General features: G+C 48.4%; 1 protein-coding gene across 1 annotated transcript; it reads right to left on the minus strand.

Moving 5' to 3' along the window:
- Positions 1 to 1,418: 1,418 nt before the first annotated feature.
- On the minus strand, positions 1,419 to 22,674 carry LOC120519970 (transmembrane protein 104-like; the record flags this gene model as incomplete). The annotated part of the gene is made up of 5 exons (XM_039742681.1): positions 22,551 to 22,674; positions 21,186 to 21,266; positions 7,430 to 7,529; positions 5,454 to 5,553; positions 1,419 to 1,569 (listed from the first exon to the last, which is right to left on the minus strand). Coding segments are annotated over exons 2-5 (385 nt in total), but the record flags the coding sequence as incomplete, so codon positions are not given.
- Positions 22,675 to 25,000: the final 2,326 nt, after the last annotated feature.

A 25,000-nucleotide genomic window follows, 5' to 3' on the forward strand; every position in this document is an offset into this window, starting at 1 on the left:
TTTGCACACGTCTGAATGATTTTAAATCAATAAACTTTGATGTCAAAGGTCTTCTAAATGACAGGACTCTCCTTAACGGCGGCCTAAAACACACCCAGCGATTCGTCACCCAATGGCAGCACCCTGTCCCTTGGGCTGTCACGACCGTCTCTGTAAAGTCCCCGCTTCCTAGGCCTGAGGAGTAAAGCGGCACTTCCTGGGCTTCAACTCAGAATTCAACGCGCTCGCCGAGTTCCAAGGAATGGCGGGCCTTCGTCATCGTCACTGCCAGCACCACCTCGGACCACTGGGCCTCTGCTGACAAGTCCTTTCATTTCTTTCACAATTGACTCGGAACCGAAGTGCAGCTTTGTGCAGAAAGACGGCCCAACCGAGTCGCCGAGAGGGAAAACAAATCGAGTGAACGACAGCAACCCTGCCGTTCAGAAATGTAAAGAAACCTGGGGGGCAGAAGACAACAACACTCGAGCTTCAGCACCAAACGCAGGTCATCCTGAACCGGGACAGCCCAGCTTCTCAAATGTCCCAACAATCCAAATCCGTCTGCCACGAAGCTTCCTATGAATGACAAGTGACGCCAAGCCAGCAGAATGGAGCCATCAGCAGAAACGTCGCACAGCCCACACAATACCCGACAAGCAGCGGCCAGCTGGCACTTCTGATGGCCGCTCCCCAGTTCCAGGACAAAATGTGGGCCAAAGACCACGAAAGTCGAAAGTCTGACCGACCATCCGTCCGTTTTCAGTTCGCCTTGCCAATTAAGTGCATCTGTACTGGTGGGCCGAAGAATGAATGCCATCATGTTGGCATCACTGGAAACTGCTGGGTACAATGACAGGAAAGACCAAGGCTGAGCACACTTTGACCAGAAGTCAGACGAAGCTCCTCCACCACACTCTGGCCAGGCAGGCGACGTTGAGCACATTCGGACAAGGGCACAACAAAGCGGACGGACGTTGGGCAGCCGGGCCTCTGCTCAGATAAAAATAAAATAAATAAATGGACGAAGTACGAGGCGGTCAATGACTGCGTCCACAATCAATCAATCTGTGAAGACACGGAGGACATTCCCACACGGAATAAAGGGCTCAGCCCCCATGCCAGCTCCTCGTCTGTGCCTTTTGTAACTTGACAACATTCTCCTTCACAGCTTCACGTTGGCCACGCTGCGTCTATCCAATATTGCAATCAGGATCTCTAGCTGAGCCGACATTCTTGTGTCCTGAAATTAGCCGGCATGAGCCTCACTGTCCGTTTCTATAATTCACCGCTCAAGTGCTCCTCCAGCTGGGATAATCTCTAATAAACCATCTGCACTGACATCTCTGCTCTGAACGCCCCGCCGTGCAGCTGGGAACTTCCCAAAATTCTGCTCAAGCGCCACGGGGCTCCTCCAACAAGTGGAACACGAGGCTCACCACTTGGAAAGGTCGGACAAAGAGCGTGCCCGGCACCCGGCACTTCATTCAGCTCTTGTGGCTCGTCGTCCCGTTGAACGGTGCCCCTCGCACACTTCCGCTCCCAGTTTACCCAGTAGGGTGCTTCACACTTAGCCGACTGTAGCAACTCCTGCTGGGAGAGACGGGAAGAGGAGCAGATGCAGTCAAAACTCGGAGGTCATCCCTCCTAAACACTCGACGACTCGGAGACACGAGGGCGCTTGGCGTGAAGAGCCGATGGACGCCGGAGTCTAAAAGTGCATCACTTCAAATCCTGTTAGCTTGCCAATTAAGTGTTCTCGCCATGCAAGACCTCCGTCGTCTGCATCAGATATTCACTTTGAAGACGTGCGCGTGCTCAAAAACAAAAGAAAAAGCACGTTTGGTGCGATTGTCCGACTGGGAATTCGGACTTACCTGTTGAACATCAGGAAGGAACAAGTGCAGCAGCCATCTTTGATTCAAGAGGAGCAACACGGGTTCTGCCCTCCCTTGGTGTGGAGGACGTGGGCAAGGCCGACCCTGGAGGATCGGGCAGCAGGACTGCGGTGTCCCCTCGGGTTCTGTAGAGTGTCTGAGTCCATCAAAGGAGGGCACAGAATTCTGGATGTCAAGAGTACCCTAGTAGCTCTTCTGTTGGACGGGCATCAAAATGCGATCTCTGCTGCGCTCATTTCTGAGAAGTTTAAGCAAATGAAGGTCCCAGCTCTCTACTGGGCAAAGACGTACCACCCGAAGAGGAGCACTTGCCATGGCATTCGATCTTAAGTGAGGCCAGAGGGCACCATGAAATGGGCACAGTACCCTAGAGATTATGCTGGAGATGGAGTGACAACGTCATCTGCTACAGGACACGGACTCCTGCTCTGTGGTGTGACTTGATGCCACAACACTTGCCACGAGAGTCACAGTCGCCGAGTCACTGAATTATCTTGTCATCGGTTACCTTCCCTTGCACTGCTGCCCTGCAGATTACAAACTGGTCAAATCTCGTATATATTGTGATAATCGTTTGTAGATTTCCTTTACGTTTAAAGGTGCGACACAAGCCAGTTCTTGCCCAGGGCACATTTAGGACCCACCAGGGCCTTCAATTAAAATGCTGTCACGCAGGGAGCGACACGTGCTCACATGAAGGGACCAGCAGGTTTGTGCTGGCTGGTGCCGGACCGTTGAGACGGGCTGGATAGATAGATAGATAGATAGATACTATCGGGGTACGGGGGAGACAAACCATTCGAGGCGTGTCATTAGAGAAGCCGAGGCTAACAGAGGAGCCATGATGTCTCTCTCTGCTGGAGAAGCGACCCGCCGAACCCCGGAGCCATCGACATACCAAGATGGAGAGCCACGGGGCAGTCTGGGCACAGTGAATGTCTATTTGTCCTGGCGAGACCAACTGCTTATCATCCAGGTGCTACTTTGGCGCAGTCACTTCAGTCGGCCTGCACTCTCGGGTCGAAGGGCTAACGTAATCTTTGCACAAGTCACGTAGAAACGTTCCCTCCTGCGTGCTCTTCTGCTCTCTGCGACTGCCTGGGTTGCATTCGGATGGGATTTGGGGCATTCCCTTGGGGTCCATGTGATTAAGGGTGACTCAAGGACCCCATCAAGACAAAAGCGTTGCATCAAATATTAGGGAAAGTATTTTGTGTGCCAGGTGCAGCATTAAATACAAATGGAAGGACAATCCTGTTCCCCCCGTTGGCATACCTTGTGATGGAGCACACAGCCGGTGACACTTTATAAACTGAATGACCTGAAGTGTCACCAGTGAGAAAGCAGGTTGTGAAGCACCGTCTGCCTTTACTGACACAGACGTCTGTCACCAGCAGTGGGTGAGCGAGTGGTCTGCATGGTGGGCTGCAACTGCAACTGAAGGGCGACAAGCTGCATAAAAACACAAGGAGGGCGATTGGCGCTCGTCGGTGAGGCTGCCGCTTTTAGGCCGAACATCAAGTAAATATTTGTGCTGTGCAGCTGATGCCCGATGCTTTATCCATGAAAGCTGCCACTGGGCATCAACTGTTATAAATGTAAAGACTGCGCTCCACTGATCTAAAGAATTGCGTTTGTACAATAAAACCAAACACGGAGGGCAGCACTCAGGACAACAGCGGTGGACATCACAGTTCAACATCGCTTCACAAATTGAGCAGCGGGTTGACATCCTTTGACTGTGTAGACGGCATTCCAGGAGAAAGCGGGTAGCGCCGCTTTTATTATTTTACCTAAACTCCCCACTCGTTCAGGGACCAAAAACACAAAGCACTATAGTGTGCCCGCTTGTGCTGGGACACGGACAACTGCAGGCTGCTGGCAGAAGAGTCCACACTCGCCAGGGCGGGCACTTCAAACGCAGTCCACGGCGGCCCGAAGGACAACAGGACACGGACACGTCTAGAGTGGCCGCCACTGCCAGACCTGCGCTACTTTCACAAAGCAATCATCTTAAAGTAAAAGCTGCAGAGACAAGCGTGTGGCGCGAGCTGCTGGAATTAACGTCCCGCGACGATTTGAGCAAGTCACAATTCAAAGGGCCGACATCTCTCTACACGTCCATCTCGACCTGCAGGCGTCGACTGGCTCTTCCCAAGGACGTCTGTGGAGTCTCGGATACGTTTAAGATGTTCAACTTAGCGAGATCTCAAAAATGTCGTTCTTAATACCCAGCAAGTTTAACTGTGCAAACACACAACTGACCGTACCAGGAATTTCAATTTTAATTCAAAACAGGTCATCTCAGACACCTCAACCTCGAGTCCATCGCTCGTCAACGTCACGGCGTCCATTACGGACGTCCGCATTCAGGCGGACATATTGGCTGGTGTCGAAACAGCTGTGGAAGGACACCACTAAAGTACCGACACGTGAAAATAGGGACGTTTAGGGACCTAAAACCGCAGTCTGTCTCGTCACAAGCTAAAGCCTTCGATGGCACAGGCACCATGAGAGCGCTGCGGACATTCACGACATCTTAAGGGCGGTCACACTCGCACACTGGCCAGCTCCTAGTGCCCAATTATCTGTCACTGTCCTTGCCATAGTAAGAGTGGAAACAAAGCAAGCCAGCCTCCCAGAAACTCGAGGCCACAGCATCAGGTAAAGTCACCGCAGCCTTAGAGGGACATTGTCAGCGGCCGACCGCGGGAGCAAAGCTAGCGAAAGGAGCCAAACACAAAGCCCATCCACGGTCCTGCCGTTCATCTTACCACCGCCTAAACGGACTCGAGTGGCTTCAACGACACTTCAGCCGGGTCACTAGTCTTACTGGACAGGAAAGGGATTTGCCAAAAAGTGAAGCTGCCAAGTTCTAAGAACACAAATATCACACGTCCTCGCTGCTTGTTTTAGCGGAGCTGAACGTCGTGACACGAAGGACACAGCAGCACTCGGCTCTGCCAGACGAATGGACTCAACACCACGGGCTCTTTGGGCTCCTGCTGAACGATGTAGACATCTGGGAAACGGTCAAGTGCCTTTCTAAAGCAGGACGTCATACTTGACCGCGCTCGTGTACCGCGTTAGCGAACATCACCGATTGTGGGCTTCAGGATTGAGCATAACCTTCGTCGACTTCCTAAGTTACAGGCTGACTCGACAGATAACTCATCATCATCATCACCTGCAGCAAGCACATATGCAATCTTTAGCATTTAATATCTTAAGTACTGTAATGACGGGGTTCTCAAAAACATTGTGCTGTAAATCCAAACTAATAATGCAGAGTAAATATTCAAGCTTAGCCGTTAGTGGTGCATACTTAACAGATACCACACGGGGACGGGGGGGCCCGAAAGTGACCGAGGTCACGGGGGGAGGGTGAAGGCGACCGAGGTCACGGGAGGGGCAAAGGCGACCAAGGTCACGGGGGGCCAAGGCGACCGAGGTCACAGGGGGCCGAAAGTGACCGAGGTCACAGGGGGGAGGGTGAAGGCAACCAAGGTCACGGGGGGAGGGCAAAGGCGACCGAGGTGGCGGCGGAGGCGACCGAGGTCACGGGGGCGCTCTTACCAGAAATATCCTGTAAGCGTCTTGCCGCTTGACGGTACCCCAGCACTGCTCCGTGTCGTTGTGCTTGAAGCTGCTTCCGGCACTGCAGGAGTGGTTGCCACTGTAGACAAAAACACAAGAGTGTGTCAAGGGGTCCTGCTAACTGGACACACACTAGTGGGGTCTCCCATGTGATCTTAATTATACTGTAAATATTTTACAAAATGCTAAGCCTGGCATAACATTACTTTGAAGAACCTGTGTGGACTGACCTGGGGGTCTTGTAGGGCTGAATGGCCTGTCCTGGCCTGTAACTGATTTTTCTCCAAATGATATTAAAGAGCGCAGGTCACCATAAATAAGTAACTAATGGCCTTCTGGTCACTTACACTACGACTTTGGGGTTTAATGAAGACCGTTTACAATTCGAGCCAGCAGTGGTGCTCACTGGACTGTAACCCCAAGGTCTTCAGTTACCGTGTGTCCCTGAGCACGTCACCTCCTCCAGCTGTCGGGTCCCCTGATCTTGTTGGTCACCTTGCAATACAAGCATCAGCCCAATGTCACAATAATTAGAACCTGAACCCATGATGGCGAGTTACGTTTTGCCTGTTTGTGTGAAATTTGTTGGAAGCACCCGAGAACCCCTAGAAAGGAGATTCAAAGCCCAGGATGCCTTAGAGCCCACGCCTCAGTCTTTCTGGACCGGATCTGGAGCTACAAGACTCTGCGGGACGAACATGGAAGCCACCCTGATCAGAGCAGAAAGGACTGCTGGCTTCCTGTCCACAAGAAAAGTATAAGAACGGCAATACACAACCTGGCACCAAGAGAGGAAGAGGAGCAGGCGGGCCCAAAAGGACCCAATGAAAATAACCTCCCTGGTCCGACTTGCTCAGCACCCCCAAGCAGTCCCAGTGCCCGCCGCTGTAATAGAAAACACTGGACTTTTACATTTCTGTCACAACTGCACTGCGGTGGGCTGGCACCCTGCCCGGGGTTTGTTTCCTGCCTTGTGCCCTGTGTTGGCCCGGATTGGCTCCAGCAGACCCCCCGTGACCCTGTAGTTAGGATACAGCGGGATGGATGGATGGATGACAAATGCAGATCATAATAGGCAAGAACAACAAAAATCTAAATTGGCTGTGCAGAGCTTTGTAATTTCATCATAAGGGGCTTCCCAGACACAATAAAAACAGGAGTCCACCCGAGATCAATGGAAATAAATAAGAGTAACACAATATAAAAAGTCAGCCCACGTATTTATTTAAATTAGCTGCAGCAGAGCCCCCCTCCTCCTCCTCCTCAGTAACTGAGGGAGTTGCTAAACGCAGGCTGATGAAGGCTCCACGGTAAACACACCAGGGTGTGCATTTCACTCTCCTGCGCCGCAGCCACCTGGCAAGCGAGGGCCTCCCAGCTTCTCGGTTTTCTCAAATGGCATCACTTTGACATTCCCTGTGCATCTGCCCGTGTTGGCCGGTCCTTTGAGGCCCTCAGCATTGGAAATGCAGGCTGAAGTGAAGTGAAGTGAAACTCTCGAGTCAACAACAGCAGACGCAAAGAAGCGAGAAAACATCAAGAATGGAGGACGCATGTGAAAAAGCAGCATCTTGGTTTTCTTCAAGTGTGTTAATGAAGCGGTCAGGCTGATCATTCAAGGGCTGCTGGTGACCCCAGGACCCCTCGAGGCACTCTGTAGTCTCAAGTCGGGAGGTGGGCTTGGGTGGAAGCTCAACTGGTGGGAGGAGGAAGATGGAAGGCTAGAAAGGGGCGCTTAGCAGGCACCCACTGGAGACGGTTAGGGGTTCACCCACCATGGACTTCTGTCTCCACTCTCTGTGCCCGTCTACTCCTGCCTTTTTAAAATTGTTTTTAGCCTCCTTACACAAACTCTGAGTGTACAGCGCTGCCTCTTCTCTTCCTCGGAAGAGCAATAAATTATTAAAATATATATATATCGTTTTCTTCATTTAGTCAAATCAGTAACAACTCACCAGGCTACTTCCATCAGCGACATGGGCACAGCAGCAGCATAGATTGCCAAGTCTCCATAAAGATAGACGATGAGGCAGATGTAGAACAAGTTCACACCAACTTAAAGAAATAAAACAAACAAACAAACAAACAAAGATGTCAGTTCTGGCCAAGCACATCATAAAAGTGGTCAGCAGTGGGCTCTGGCGGCCTTGTGGCACTTTAAGAAAGGAATCAAGTATTCAAAGACAATTACACTGGCGCTGGGATTAATCCTGGAATGGCCTACAGTCCGGACTGAAGAAAACACACCCGGCCAACGTTAGCGGTTTGTGCCAACTGTAGTGTGGCCCACCCATCTATCATTGTGCCAGTCGTGGCATGGTCACAGCTCTTCTCCTGGCACCCAAGAGGATGGTGGGTGAGTGATCTGGGTAGGGCTGTTTATTCAAGTGGATGGGCATCCCACCCGGAGTTCTCTCGTCTTGCGTTTTGGCTTCTTGTGACCCCAACTAGCAAGAGGCTTGTACAAAAACTAGAATGGGGATTATTTAAACATGGCCGTGATGCCAGGGTAGGCTGAACTGGATAAAGCGGGATCGAGTAGAGTCTGCTACAGCCATACGAACACTGAACAGAAACAAACACATGCAACATATTGTAACATGGCAAGGATGGGTCACGTTTCATGCCCAGGCACACAAAGACCTAATGAAATGGCTGTTATGAAGGCAACACGAACACACCAAGATCGTCCCGGGTTCAAATAAATGGGTGTTTATTATATAAATACTACTTCTCCTCCAAGCACCTCTCCTCTCTCCACCTCCAGTTGAGTGTTACTCATCCTCCTCCCAGCTCCGACTCGCCTGGACAAGGAAGTGCAGGTCCATTTCTTGAGGACCCAGGAGTACTTCTGGTGCCAAGGCTGCTGCCCGCCTGAAGTCACACAGAAAGCGCACATAACAGGGAGTACATCTCCCTGCAGCGCTCTCTTGTGGCACCCACGGACCCCAGCCGGGCTGTGCTGCCGAACTACAACTCCCAGCATTCCCTGCTGGTTCCCAAATGGGCACCGATATCAAGGGCTGCTGCCATCTAGCAAATGAGAGGAACAAACACCCCCAGAGGGAGTCCTTCCATGTCCTCTTTTATCCTGACCAGTGAAGGTGCTATGCACTTGTCTGCTCGGGACACCTGCCTGTCCATTTGTTTGGGACTTCCTGCCCGGGTAAGGAACCATCATCTTCTCTGGCTGGGATGTCCATCCGTCCATCCATTAGGGAAGCCTTGTCCTGGTGCGACATCCTTCCCCCTCTTGGCCGGGATGCCTTTCTGTCCACTCAGAGCCTCCCGCCCAGGTAAGGTATATTCCAGACTCCTTGCTAGGATGCCCGTCCACCCGTGCGCTGGTCTGATTTCACGTTGGGGACATCTGGACTTACAGATGAAGGATAACTCAAATGTGGCCTGTCGATATTTACAATTAAAGAATGTGGACTGATGACTGAATACCCGGACAACTCCTCACAAAATGCATTTTCTTCTTTTCAGAGCACTCGATCACAGACTACATCTGCCCATGAGTCTCCTCTGCCAGCACTGGGTCAAGGGAAAATGCCACTCTACTACAAGGCAAACAGACCTGCGCCAGGGCAATACTGGCATACGTCTTAACATTGCAGAACATCCGTCCATTGATCCAACCTCAAGAGGTTTGGAGCCACCCTGTAGATGGCACATTTGGCGCCTGCTCAGTCAACGAATCTACCATTTATATCTGAGAAATGGTCACAGAGAAGCAAACAAACTCCAGGCAGAAAGGGCCTGAACGAGGAAGTGAAGCCGAGGAGCAGAAATAATGAAAAGCTCGGCTAAGACTCCCGAAGAACCTTCAGCGTGTCCAGTCAGAATGCAACATCCCCGTCACCACACATTTGGCTGGCACAGGGCACACCGGAGGTCGGTAAGTGTGCCATCATTTTCAAGGACAGAGGCACACGATCTCCTGGTGATGGCTGCCAGCGGATCTTTTCTATACCTTTCACTCTCTACATTTTGAAACTAAATAAAAACATAATGCAGACTAACATACTGTCACCAATTACAAACACAAACCAAATAATGACAAAAAGCACCCAAAATGGAACAATGAGTTGTGTGTGCCAAGACACTTTGCAATTATTTACCTCGACATGTGCCAGCGATGCTGGCACACTCTCCAGGGGCGACATCATCATTTTTGAGTGCCTTGGCACCATCTGAGCAGCTTCTGTACATCAGATAAATCTGAATGACTTCTTGAAACTCCCGACAGCCTCCCAGCTATCAAAGCTTCACTTAATGGCACGTACCCTCGTGTTATCTGGACTACAAGTGAGAAACCCTGCAGCTATTTAGCAAAATTGGTCAGAGCACCCTTAGTGCATCGATGGGACCACACTGCGTATGCTGGCAGACCAAGGGGGTCCACAGCACTACTGCTGCACTCGACCAGCAAACTGAGCCTCCTCGATTGCTTGGGACACATGGCATATTGTGCCATCATGATATGCACTTGGGCATTGTGACAGGGACGGGAGATTGTGGGGAGCACCGCTCATGTGTACCTCAGCGTCCGCACGGATTCATTAGTACAAACTACAGCCACAACATCAAAGACCGAGTGACACGTCGGCCAGAAATATCGGCGTCTTGCATTAAATTAGGGAATCCTTCATTTCCTACCAAAAGCCAACGCACCGCTTCCATTATGTTGCTTGTTAAAACGCCACTTCGGCACGAACGCTTCCTGCACTTCCATCAAGAGGGGGCGACACTCTATTTAGCAGTTTTTCGGTGTCGTATACTGAAGAGTCCTCTGCTGTAGGGATGTGCCAACCCATTGGCTCCCGATTTTCAGTAAAAGAGACTCGATTGGTGATCAGTAAAGTGGCCAATCACAACAGCCGACCGGTAATTTAGTTGCAGTGCTCCTTTATGTGAGGTGTATTGGTAGTTGAGTCAGCGCCATCTCTTTTTACTTCCTGTAGTGCAAACAAAGAGCAGCAAGTCGAGGATCGTGTTAGCAGTACGAGAGAGAGAGAGAGACGGGGATGATTAGAATATTAGCCTCTACGTTAAAAGAAGTGGAGTCACAAACGGAGAGAAACGAACTGCACTTAGACAAACGGCCAAGAACAGCTTCTTTAATCAATTCAGGCCTGTTCAGTGCAACAGCTTACATCCTTCACTGGAGAAAAAAAAGAAAGAAGATTTGGAAATTGCTGCTTAGTAATCAATAGTCTTGTTACTTTAACAGCAAAATGTGTCTTTTACTCACAAGCACATTAAGCAGGTTAGTCTTCTGTCTTCTTGATAAACAACTTACGAACATTTGATACTTCTGCGGCTGTTTGAAACATTTGTACAGGGAGTTGCTGCACCCACCACATGACCAAACAGCTCGGCATCCAGGCTGGCAACGCCAGGCGGTCCAGAAATGACCATCAGTCCGTGGGCGTCCCCTTGGCCTGGTCCGTAACAATGACGACCCTCGGGTAATCGTGCCACATGGCCACTGTGCCACAAGTGAAGGTGAAGTGCTTCATTTGGAGCTCCGTGAGCGACACACACACACACACACACACACTCACTGTTTAATTGCCAACATCAATTAACCGATTGTGTGAGAATAAACACATTTCTTTGTCAGAGAAATGGTGAAGCCTTGTTTCAACAATATGATAGCTCGTCATTAATGAGAAGCATTGTTTTCTTTTGTGCCATATATATTACACATACAGTACATGTTTGGTTACTGTACATCTTTTACCAGTCACAGTGGGTCTTCTAAGGAGATGTTATTTATTTGAGTATTTTATGCTCACTGAACAATAAGCCTACGGAATTCCATTTTGAAACATGAAATCTGTGATTGGTCTCAGCCTTGAAAACCTCGATCAGAGCGTCAGAAGAACACTCGTCTGAATTGACAGGAAGTGTCAGATGAGATTAGCCGGACCTCACCGACTCCTCCTCCTCTTCGTCGTCTAACCTTCCCACTGGTCATGTTACTTACGTTCACACACTCGATCGACGCCGCACTGAAGGGCCATCTTCTCTGCAGATTTTCACGTACAACAGTGACGCTCAGTGCACTTGCCACACAACTGGCCAACAGCAGGTTAAGGTCTAAAGCCTGATGAAAACTCCAGTGACAGAGGGGGACGTTCAGCATCCTAGTGACCTGCCGTAATGGGGAGGCATCTCTGAATTAATGGCCTTGTTGTCATCAATGACCGAACTACAGCTGGCCTTATAAATCAACAGTGCCACTCGGTAAGGAGACCAATTACAGTAATTAGCGCATGAAGCGGCCCACCGAGACAAGAGGACAGCTTTGTGTGGATAGAAGTAGTGGCCGACTTGCAGAGCAGATGACAGCCATGTGATGACAAATGACATCGTTCCCATGGTGCTTTGCTGCTCTGCCTCTTCCATTTATAAAGTGGGTTTGTTTTATTGAAGATCTATATTTCTATACAGTTCACCATTTTATGATCAAGCATAATGATGGTGTTTGGTCATCTTCATAAATATAAGGAAAAAACAAAGCATGTTGTGTTTTATAGCGTGTTCTAAGAAAGAAAGAAAGAAAGAAATCAAAAGGTAAAACAGTGAAATAAACCTAAAGGGTAAGGACGCCTCACCTCGGGCACTGCTCACGGTGGGCCGCACGCTCCATTTGTGTCATGTTCTCTTAAGCAGGTACAAAGAGTCAAATCTCACTTTCTGTAGAGGACGAGCAGGACAGGAGGGCTGGGTGGGCTTTAAGTTTACCACATCATTATTCTAAGGTCACTGGCAGGTCAGACCCTGCATCTTTGGTATTTAACGGGACTTTGACCTCATTTTAAAATATTTTTGATGCTTCTGAAAAATGAAAACGTCGCTCAAAACAACTGAATTCCCTTGATCGCTGGTGCTGTGAGCCCAAATCCTACTGAACCTTGAGCGCCTCCGAGCCTCACGCTGGCACAACTCGCCTTTCGTTCGCCATTGCTGCCCTCGCCAGATTCAGATCCCAAGCGCTGACCTACGTGCCAGCAGGCCGCAGTGAAGCCAGATGTCTCCAGATGAGCCCTGTGATCTGACAGCACTGGACGCCACTCCATGTGTGTGTGTGAGTGTGTTACACACTAAGCTTACTAGTAAAACACATTTGTCTATTTGGGACTCCCAAGCAGCTGATCACATGAATACATGAAAAGATCACACGTACAGCGTGTGGGCACGGCCATAAATATACACACACACACACACACACAGCGTGTGGGCACGGCCATAAATACACACACACACACCTTTTAGTTTCTCTACTTATTCAACATGTTTAAGAGGTTCTCCCAAATGAATTAATCCAATGTGGCGCAGAAGGCACCAGTTTCTATCTTGAAAACAGTAAACACAAGGCTGGCGTCCAGGGCACACATTCAAATGGGGGCAATTTAGAGCGCCTCTAACGGGCAGAGATGGAAGGAGTGCGCAAAGGCCTGGGATTTGAATGCAGGACACCGAACCTGTGACTCCAGCAGTGTGCCACCTGCCAAACAAGTACAGTCACGCCAAAATGGCGAGTGATTCATGGAAATAAGCAGACATGCGATAGGTCAGAGAGCCTGGCACCCGACTCCACGATTGTTAGCAGGAGGGAGAAAAGGAAAAAGAAAATCAGCGGACTTTACACACAACCGACTCTCCAAACGCAGGCCTTTTTCAGACCACAATCCTTGCAGCTCAAGCGTGCACGACACGCACACAAGTCTCAGTCTGGGACCGGTCCTGGCTTGTGACACCTCAGACGATCAGGACACGGCTGCCTAACAGTAACCACACGTCTTTCACAGACTGAAATAAAACTTGTGACTTCCTAGTGGAGCTGAGAGAAACGTGCACTGGACTCGCTCAGATGAGCGCAGGCCACGCGAGACTCGTCCAAAAGAGAAAATACCACACGACAGAAATATGTCACAAGGATGAGAATATACTGAGCAAGTAAAATAAAGCAGAGCTCCCACCTGGTTGATATCGCGTTCTCGTGAAGGAGACCCCTTAACTCCTCCACCCCAAACCAGGAAAGAGTATCCCAGTCTTTTACAAAGGAGAACCACAAGCTCAGACTTGGAGGTGCAGGCCATCAGCACTCGACTCGGACTCGGCCAGCAGTGCGCTGAAGGTCACAGTCAGATCGACAGCAGCAATGCTACTCTTAGGCTCTCCACTCTCACATTCTCGGCTGCTCCTTGATACTCCGTCCATGGAATGACAAGATACAGGAGTCCAACACCCACAGTGAACGACAACACCAAGTATTCAGACTCGACGCTTACTGCTTTACTACAGGGAACAAAGAGCACCCCCTAATCCTGCAGCGCCTCTCGCATGCCAAAGCTCCACAATACGTGTCCTTTCACATCAGAACATCCGCTGCTCTGCTGTCCCACAGCCCGGACTGAAAACAGAGTCCGTCCTCAAGCAACGTGGCACAGACCTTAGCTGGACGCTCTGAGAACCTCTTAGTAGTTGGATCTTAGCACCACACCAGTCAGCCAATCCAAAGGTACTTTACCCGCCTTCCATGACACCCCTACAACGTCCAGTACTTTCAGCACCTCAGCTCAGATGTCATCCACCCCAACAGCCTTACTTCTCACCATGAGCACCACAGCGATCTCAGCCTACGGATAGGACGCCATGTCCAGTTCAAAGTGTTCTTTCCAGCGCTTGACAGTTTCCTCAGAAGAGGGGAGAAGCCTTAACCCTTACTTGATATAGTCTGGGCAGAGTCGGGCCTGTCCCTTCCGAGACGTTGACCAGTTTGACAGTGTAGCTTCAAGGCCATCCGATGGTCTTTCTCCACGGCCTCTCCAAACTCCTCCCATGTTGGAGGGCTCGCTCTTGTAAGCGCTTTTACTGCAGTCCCTTTAGCCAGATGTTTCCCTCACCTCTGGTATCCATCATCAGGTCTTATGGTTGCCACCAAGAGATCCCCTGACTGCAGCTTTAAGTGGCCGTTTCTACATCTGTGGCCTCAATGCCCCCAACCTTCTCCTCGAGGTAGAAGTCACCACAAAGAGAGGCCTTAGCCAGATGTTCCCAGGATACCCTAACTACTCTCCTAGACTTCCAGTCTATCCAGCCTACGGCTCTCACTTCTAACTCAACTCACTGCCAAGTGGTAATCAGCCGCTAGCTCTGCCCCTCTCTTTGCCCGAGTGTCCAAAACACGTGGCCTCAGCTCAGACGACACAACAACAAAGTCCATCATTGACCTTCCGCCCAAAGTGCTGTGGTTCGAGGTACACTCTTGCTGTGTTCGTTATGCTCAATCTACGAGTGGCCCAGAAATCTAATAACTCACCATTCCAGTTCAGATCCAGCAGGCATCTCCATCATTCCTGACTTGAGCACAGAAGACACCCAGAGAGACCACCAAGTCATTTGGGAGAGAGACCACCCCGATCACAAAGTCTGGTTCTAGAACCCAAGCTATGCCCGGAGATGATACCCGATATATCTAGCTGCTCCTTTTGGACTTCCTGAACCGGTTTAAGTTCAAAGCCAGACTCCATTTCCAGAGAGCAGTCGCCTCAGGCCTCGGCCTGCCGCTAAACCAGCATCACACACACAACCGTCCTCCTTTGACTTGCAGGTGGCGAGACTGTAGGCCGCTCCACAGCCGGCTGTGTTACGTGGTGAACCTGACTGGAAACGCACCCCCCTAACCAAGCCCGACTCCTGGGGTGGGTCCTAGTAACCGTATCCGGGCAGGATAAACGTTTGTAATTTGTACTCTCATGGTGTGATTTATTCTTTGTTTGAGCTTGCCAGGGGAGACCAAACCAGCAGTGGGCATCCTTAGGGTGCCCAAGCAAGGCGATGGTCCAGGGTGGGGCCATTAGAGTCAGTTGACAGTAAGAGGATACATCTCAGGGTGTCCTGGCACGGTGCACATGTAAAGACTAAAACGTGTAAGTTTACTAGAGCAGCGCAGGGTACAGCGGGTTGGATAATGACCGGCGTTTGAGCAGGAGCAGCAAAGTCTACAAAAGATAAACTGGGCTGTAAGTTTTTAAGTATGGAGGCAGTCAGGAGCAATGAAGCAGGTTTAAAAGTGTTGGAGTGCAAATACAACGTGGCACCAGTTCATCCTGAAACTTAGAAACGGTAAGGAATTAAAGAGAACTCTGCTGTGGAGAAATAAGGAGCCAAAAAGGAAACCGAAGAGAGAAACACAAAGGAATCCGCAGCATAGTGCAGACAAGACAAAATGGCTTCAGTGAGTGCGCAAGGGCAGCAGGTGAAACCGATATTAGGGAAGCTATATGGCATTTTAGAAAGAAATAATGCAGGAATTGAGAAAGAACGGTCAAGAAGGAAGTGAGAACAGAGAAATGGTGACAGAACAATCAGTGAGGTACTCCGAGAAGTTAGCGACATGATGGGCTGCCCACCTCGTGACCTGTAAGAAAAACTAAACCTGTGTGAAATAAAGAACAAGAATCACAAAGTTGGCAAAGATGAACAAGAATGTGATCACCAAATAGTGAGGGACACCAATACAACTACCACTGGGTCCAAACGCCACTTTTACTGTCACGTTCAAACAAAGGGGCCGACTCACTCCCATCATGCACCTCTTTGACACATACATGTACGTCTTTAATCTTACCTTCCTGAAGTAACTGCAAGGTCTCTGACAGGGTCTGCACTAGCAGTGTATGCTTGTATCTTGTAAAACCGATGCAGAATGTAGCAGCAGATAACAGCGTCCAAAAAAAGTGTCAGACAAATCGGGAATCAAGACAGAACGAAAAGCACCCTGGCAGATCCATCACCGGGCTATGATCTCGATGGAGGCGTAGCAGACTTTCAGCTCTGCCAGTCAATTCATTATTGTCAACCAAATTAGAGCAAAGAGTCCATTAAAGTGAAAAAGGTTATTGTTTAGAGGCTGCACTGATTAATCTTTTATCAGTTTAAATGTGCACTCGCTCCCCGCTGGCCTCCGCCAGACTGGTAATGGAAATAAACAGATTCTGTGCAACGAAGGGCGGCTGGAAAGGAGAGGACGACCCAGAGCCATAAGGGACCCCTAGTGCCCATGTGCGTTATTACAGCTCTGAAACAAGCGTTCACTTGCTCACTCAATCTTTGAACCTTATTCCGATGACAGGCAAGTCCATCCTAACTGCGTCAGGCTCAGGAGCTGCTACAGCAAGTCACAATGAAGAACACCAACAAGGAGGCAGCCTACACACGGACTCGGGTTCAAGCGCAGGATTCTGGGGGTCTGAAGCAGCAGAGTACAAGAGGGGCGTCTGGGCAGCAGTCCTAGTTATTCTTTTAATGTCATCTTCAGGTCAACACTTCAAAAAACCATTCTGTCACATTTAAGTCACGTAGCTGTGGCTCAAACGAATCTCAGTCAGTAAAACGGAAAAAGTGACAAAATGACGTTTAGGGTGGCGAGAATCGTCTCCAGTAAGACCTGAAAAGCAAAGCCACCAGACAGGCCTAGAGATCTGCATTAGGAGGCCAAATGCAAAGACACAGTGAAGAACTGATTATTCCATGTGCCATCAGTCAGGACTGTCACTTGTGAGGAGCAGGACCATCCCGATGGGCCGAGGTCCGCGACAGAATGAATTCTACTGAAAGGAAGTCGAACGACAAGGGATTACCGTTCTGCTGCTGCAGTCACAACCTAACATCGCCAAGGCTGCTTAATACAATTAGGGTCAGGGGAGGCACAGAAGTCACACGACAGGACCGCCAAGGCCATCGCAGTGCCCACTCACTCGCTCGCTGTTCGAGGCCAGAGGGGAGCAGCCAATGGCCATCCTTGGCTTGGGGGGATTCAAGACAGCCAAAGGTAAAGCCCCGAGACTTAATTGGGTTCGAGCCGATTGTCTCAATCAATGAATATCTCGCGCTTATCAAGCACACTCCCGCCAACAAGTGGCCACTTCCAGGAATTCTGCCTTAGCGATCACTTGTGGCCTTTCAAAGCATGAAGTGAACTTCCAAAGCAACAAAGCGTCATTTCAAATTATTTAATTGCAATCCTTTACTATTGTAACACTTAAAATAACTCAATTTACACCAAGAGCAGACAAAGAGCGCCTGCACTGAATAGCACCGTATAAACTATTCTTGGTAAAATCCGACTCCTTATTAAAAACCCACACTCCCTACCCCCACCCTTTCCTCGCGGAGGTATAATTATTTATTATTTTTCTTTCATGACTTCTATAGTAGTCAAAAAATAATGACTATCTATTAGTCTGATTCATCTTTACTTAAACAAGGAAAGGCTGAAATGAACAAAAGACAGCACAGCAAAAATGCATCAGCACACAATATGCAAATTTGTAGAATTGGCAGGGGCATATTGTACTTTTATGACAACCTTTAGACATTTAGCATGTCACAATTCTGTGTTTCTGCGTCACACTGACAAACCCCTGGCGTGTTAAAAGTTTCAACAGCCACTCCAATAACCCAGACGAGGAAGACGTCCGATGAAGGAGGGTCTGTACTGGTTAGGGTACCTCGGAATCGCACAGGTAATACCCGGCACACAGTCAGGAGCCGAATTAATAAGCAGAGTAACACGCTCCCTCTGTCTGAGCCCACGCCATTCGTCAAATAAGCGGACACTCCTGACACGCCACGCTCAAGTTCGCCTAAGCAATTCATTTTCCTTTTTCTTGTACGAATGGCAGGCCACCGGTTCTCCTGTGGCTAAGGGTTTGGTTTCACTCTTTTCAACAATTGGCAGTTCATTTTACCTCTAATGGAGCTCAAGGTCTCCTTAGCAGGACCTTTTCTTGCCGTCTTGCAGTGTGGGATTTGCATTTATCGGAAAATGTGGAGATGTTTAGGTTTGTTGACTCCTGCTTTACTTCTTACCTATTCTTTGTCCCTTTCCTAATACATCACATCGTGTATCCTAATGATGCCAATAAATGAGGAGTGGAGTTGACCCAACGGCAGACAGGACTCAATGTTGATGAAGTCTTAAACACCAAACACACATTCCAGGATAACGTAAGATAACGTAGGGCTGTAATATGGTGGAGTGAAATCAAACCATAAAAAGGTGCGAGTCCAGCCAACACCTGCAGCCATAGTGGACTGAACTGGACAGCAGCGCCGTCTCTGAAATGACACGGGGATGTTTAGGGACCGTCGGGCTGTAACAACTCTCAGTAGGCACAGCTGAGTGTGAAAATGGGCGAGATACCAAAAACACAACAAACACTTCATACAATTACACAGTTTTATCTTCACCAATTCAGCAAACATATTCCTAAGCTGAATATTGGCAACGTTCAGCTCAAATTAGCTATAACACTCTAAACACAAGACAACCACTCGACATTCCTTTATCGGAGGCCAGCTAATCGAGTCAAGCCCACCATCACAGGACAGGACCACCCATGGACTGAACATACAGCACTAGTATCGACACCCCATCTTCACAAGACGTTGGCGGAATCTCTGAATGTGCAAAAAGGGAAAAAATAAATCATCAAAAATAAAAGAGAAGGTCAAAGCAACGACTTACTGTGGCGGCTCCTCCATAAGGTGCCACATAAGCCACCATGTGGGCTAAGCAGATGAAATGCTGGCTCTTCAAACTTCTTTTCTATTTTTTGACGGATTGAGGTAATAATCTAAACTAATCTATTGTTTAACAATCTAAATTAGTAGAAAAAAAAAGCATAAAAAGTGAAGTCACATTAACAGGATTGGAAAAAATATTCAGTGAAAACAAAAAAAAAAAGAATGTGGCCCGGCCTCATGTAAAAATGATGACAGATTCATCATCAAGGAGTATAGCGAGAAAAGAATCTGCACGGTTATATTATTAAGTGCAACTAAAAGCTAAATAAGACGTGAAAAAATGAACTGAAAAGAGCAACCAAGTCTCATTGTATGAGCGAGTGCTGCCATCTACAGGCACCAGCAGGAATAGGTCTGTAATGTCAGCAGACTGAGACGGAGGGAGCCCTGGCCATACCGCACATGAGGACATGCCGCCATCCATCTTCCTCGCCCATGTGTGTGCACCATAGCACGTTGGACCACGATACAATACGACACTCGATTCAGGCTTTTGCTGCCATGATGACCACCAAGAGACAATCGGCCGCAGAAGGAGTCTTTGAAAAACAAGAGTTCATAGTAAATGACTTAAGTTGAATATGACGCAAGGACCATCACATTAGTACAGTGAAAAGAGATCTGGGAAACAGCTCTGGGCATCATGCCAGCCCACTGCAGGGCACCCCCTGGGTCTCCAGTCCCTCCAGACATACAACAGCGAGGGATGGCATTAGAAGTAGGGAGGGACGCCAACCAGAATACTGTAAGTTTAGAAACGCTTTGCCAGGTTCATCCACGTTAGGAGGCACAGAGGATTTAGTCGGCCACGTGGGCTGCGTACTCGTCAGCAGCTGCTACTTGTGCTCTCCTGGTGCCCCTTAGCTGGTAGTCACTTTTTAAATTTCACGCACTAGTCATTTTCATCCTGTTTACCTAGTGTGAGGATGCTGCACGATTTCTGCCATGACTCACCTGGCACAGATTGGCACATATCTGTTAGTAAACACCTTCGGTTTCAACTTGACAAACTTCAAGCCATTGAGCATTTTAACAAAACCTATTTTTTTTGCCCGAGATGCAGTTCTCTTTTTGCCAAGCGACAACTTAAACTGAAGTAATCAGCACGATGACATAAACGCGTTTACCGAGACTCAATCCAGCAGCTGCCAAGAGGAGTTAGACATTCTTCTCACTGACCACCACACAACATAACCTTAAGAGACAACGCCATACACATTTGGGTTTGGCAGCCAGCACCCTCTATGGCATCTCCTGAAGAGCCAGGCTCTATGGTGATTTGTAACACCCATTTATTATTTGTCTTTGCCTTTTGGCGCATTAAGAATATTTAAGAACGTAAAACGCCCTAAATACTAATTCAAAGTTCCCTACCTGCTGCCTGGGCTATAAAGAGGTTTTCTAATACAACTGTTGAGTCGCTGCCCCAAAAATTGAGCGAGGGGAAGGCCCAGATGATCGCGTTCAACCACCAAGGCGGAGAAACACCGCTCTGAGAGAAGAGGTGAAGTCCAGCAGCAGAACGGATCCACTTGGTCTCAGGCTGGTGAGTGCAAGGATCAGAGGACAAGAGGACACGACAGACCGGATCTGCGGGTGTGCTTAGCAAAGTAAGGAGAGGGTTACCTCGCACCCTCCACGAGAAACGAAGACCAAAGTACAAACTGAATAACCGAATATCAAGTCGCGGTGCATAAGCACAGAAATCGTCAACGGAACTTTAGGGGTAGGAGATCAAGATGTCATCAGAGCGATGCAGTGCATATTATTTATTTTGATTTGCAAAAAGCTTTTGACAATGTAACATTTCAGAGGTTGATACTCAAAGCTTAAGTTGCAGTGTGCAGAGGTTCACTAAAGGGGTCTAATCAAAGCTGGGCTCGTTTCTGTCCGTGATCTACACAGTTTGTAAATAAGATACGAAATAAGAGTTCAGAACATCTTGTACCCAACACCTCTCTGGGCATGCAAACATATTCAGCACATACAGGCATCAGGCCAGCGGGAAGTCCATGGGTGGGCAGTGCCACTGCCACCTTTGTAACACTGACATGGTGTGTGTAGAATATAGACGATGGGAGGTGATGCTCCAATAATTCTTACCTTTATTAAAGAACAGTGATGCCATCTGGCCCATCTCCACTCGTTCCACGATATCAAAGTGATCGATGTTACTGACGCGTTCTGGTTGGGGTGAAAAAAAAAAAAATTCCAGCTAAAACATAAATAACGTCTTCAATCTGAAGAGAAGGTCTCAGTCATGTTGGTCTCATTTAAATGTGACAATATGCCAATCTGTGAACCCTAATCTGACTCATAAGTTTAATTAATGTTGTCCTATAAAGTCTTTACGGGAGTAGCTGATAAAACGTGAAACAGGAACTTGAACTATTTGCTTTTGTGGTGGACACGAGACGTCATTTTCAAGGCCACATAAGCCAGCAGTAATTCGCTGAAAGTGTTCGTTTGTAAGCACATGGCTACGGCCACTCTGAACAGCCTTGACAACAAAGAGGAGTTTAAAAAGGACAGACGCTTGAAACGATGCTCCACCCAACACCAACTGGCACAACACGTCTGCCATGTTTCCAGCCTGCGTCTCACATCCAGCTCGCTCCAAGCCACTGGGGGGAAAGCTTTTGTGAATAATGAAACTGTAAACCTGTAAAGTGAACAAGTTAAATGGATCCTGCTTTTCTCATGTCAAATATCTTCAAATATTACATTGCATTTATTAAATTACTCTTCATTTCCTGGATTGTCTGGGACAAATCATTAATCTCACAGCGAGAACAGTCAAACAGGTACTGCACATGAAAAGGCGGATTTTGAAATGAAATTAACTTTAAAAGATCCCCCATTTAGCTCTGTCCCAACCCAAATTAAGCTCAACATAAGTAATGGGGAGCCATTGACAGCCGACTTAAAAAGGGCCAAATGACAAGGATGGCACATTCAAACTGTAAGCTAGGAATGAACAAGAGATTAGTAAATACAAACAAACAAAGGAGCATCCGCGCACGACATCAATGAAGATTCCTGTTCTCGTTCAGATCTTCTGCCACATTCGGTCTCGGAGAGGCTCCAGCTGCATGCGACTCCGAGTTGGATTAGGAGGACACCGGCCTGGGAAGGACTTGGCATCCTGTGGCCCACTTCTGGAAAACACCAGCAGGTTACGTAGTGCGGGCAACTCGCCAGTGGACTTTTAAATGGCGAGTCTGAAGGAGGTACGTCAATTTCAAGACAAATCTGCCAGCCTTCTAAAGCGTTTTGTAAATATATTTTTACCTTTATGATCCCAGGATGCTGCGTATGTGCCAACACAAATTCAAATGTAGCTGCCCTTCTCTAAGGCCCCTTCAGTGTCCCCACAGACAAAAGCACTTAAATGGAGTCTGAACTGCAATAACTCAAGTACACTGCAAGAATCTACACACACTTGGCAGCGGCTCCGGCCATACTTACGCACAGAAAGGATGGGACGGGTCTCCGATCGATCGTATCGATCTCTGACCAAAACCTCGTCATCTGAAATTTCAGAAGATGAATCGCCGTCTTCCACCTGCCACAAGGAACAGAATGCAGACTCGTTTTGTTCACTTTGTTCTCAGCATCCATCCAGGCGTTCACACCTCATTCATCATTTGCTTATCACACTAAAGGGCCACAGGGAGGCACAGTACTATGCCAGTCAATTCGAAGGTACAACCATCGCCACACCCAAGTCACTCAGACCAGCGCCAATTCAGAGTCACCCGGTCGTATTTTTACAAAGCGGTACCCACAGAACTCCCATACGAATAAAGGAAGAACGTTCAAAGTGCAGCTGAGCCTCGGGCCGTGCCTTAGCATGTGTTAACTTTATGCCAACGGCTGTGCCCCCGAACCGCAGTCACGACACATTCAGAGCCTCGAGTACAAGAAGGTGACCACCAGCCCAAATCCAAGACACACACTCGAGTTTGTTAATAATGGGTTTCATTCTCCAACTCAACTAATCGTGGGGGGCTCGAGCTTCTCCCTGCAGCGCTGGGCACAAGGAGGTAAACATCCCTGGGCAGGACGGCCGGCCGGCCGGCTGATAAGCAGCCAGTAGGTGACAGCGGCAGCGGGCCAAATCTGGAATCACCACTTCATTCACCTAAGCAGCACGTACCCACAGGGGAACCAGGCACATGGCAGTGCATCTTGGCACATCCTTGGGGTTCGTTTTATTTCCATACCGCACTCTTCACGTGCTCAGAGCCTTGCCAGTGAGCGGAACTGCGTTTCTTACAACAGATCACGTGTCTTAGCGAAGTGGCATTTTGTGGAGGAGGACTTCTGTTTAAATCTGAATATTAGGTGCACCAAGTTTCTATTGCTTTACAATCCAGACTGAGCGGCGCAGAACATGCGATGGCAGTGCCCTTTGAACTGTTCAGTGCACCTCTACAGCCGTCATGGATTAACATACAGAGCTGGTAAAAAGCTTTTGCCCCCTTCCTGCTTTGACCGCATATTGCAATTTTAGACAAGGAGCGTTTTCAACCCTAATCTACCCTTAGATAAAGGAAGGACACAAACGACGCTGCTTTTTAGTTTATTATTTATATACCCAACCAGCAGGAACTGCCCTGATGCCCAACATCGACTGTATTTGTGCCACCTTTAGCTCTGTGACTTTTAAAAACCCAGCGCTTCTTACAATTCACTATCAGTCTGTCTTTCACATCACTGCGCTTTAAAATTCAGAACCGACGGCAGGTCTTCAGACACAAACAGACGGAGATTCCTGCTATTTTGTCTTGGATGGCTAAGCAAGTCCAACGCTTTCATTTTGCCTTTTCTCAGCCATTCTGATGCCACGTTTGTGTGTTCTGGACCATTGGCGTGCTGGCTTTCCAAATATACTTTGGCTCAAGGAGGGGTGACTAGACTTTCTCCATAAGAATGTTCTGAGCAGGATGCTTTGAGGTTTCAATTACAGCAACATGTCCAGGTCCGGAGAGGGAGAGCCCAGCGATCTCAAACCATCACACTACTGCAGCCATCATGTTCATTTTTTTGCTTTAGCAGATATAATGGGACCCGTCACACCTACACGTTCCACATTTTTTTATTTGTCCATAGGATTTTCCAAAAACGGGCATGAAGATCATCACTTGGGTACTTCCTGGCAAATGTCAGACAAGCATATTCTTCATACTTAGCAGCAGTTTCTGTCCTGCCACTCTTTAAAAAGCTCAACTTTGAGGAGTCACAAATGGCAGCAAAGATAAGCCAGCAGTTGATCCTTCATGACGTCCTGGATCATTTTACGCTGCGGCCTTGGAGTGCCCAGCCAGCCAGCACTGGACAGCTTCACTAAGCTTCACTGCGGTCCCAGCGTTTCCATTTTGGAGGTTATGGCTATCATTGCGACTCCTTAGAAACGCTCTCAGGCCTTTTCAGACTTGTAATCAAACCGGATTGTGCGGACCAAACTCTCTTGGTCTTCTTACTTTACTAGCAGGCCACAGAGAACTTCTTAGTAAATTTCAGTGCCCTTTTGCCACCCAGAATTTGGTTGAAGACATAAAATCCTTCAGTGTCAAAAATCAGCAATAGCAGAGGAAATTGGAATTGGAGCAAATACAATAATGGACTGCGTTTGAATTGGGCGATGCAAAAGGTGGGGAAGGGAAGACTTCAGTTTTCATCGAGTAAACACATCAACAAGAAAGACAATATGGACTACAGATTAGGAAGGGCACCCAAGGAGCTTTTTTATTACTTTCACATATTCCACATCACTCCTCGTTACCCTTAATGAAGGCTCTGCGCTGGAATTAAACAACTCGTTTCGCTGCCTTTACAGTCCCGGCCTTCAGCTTATCAAGGAGAAGAAAAAGAAAATAGAAATAATGGCAACTGAAAATATGAATGCACTTCCT

Source organism: Polypterus senegalus, unplaced genomic scaffold (genome assembly GCF_016835505.1).
Source record: "Polypterus senegalus isolate Bchr_013 unplaced genomic scaffold, ASM1683550v1 scaffold_704, whole genome shotgun sequence".
Classification (NCBI taxonomy): domain Eukaryota; kingdom Metazoa; phylum Chordata; class Cladistia; order Polypteriformes; family Polypteridae; genus Polypterus; species Polypterus senegalus.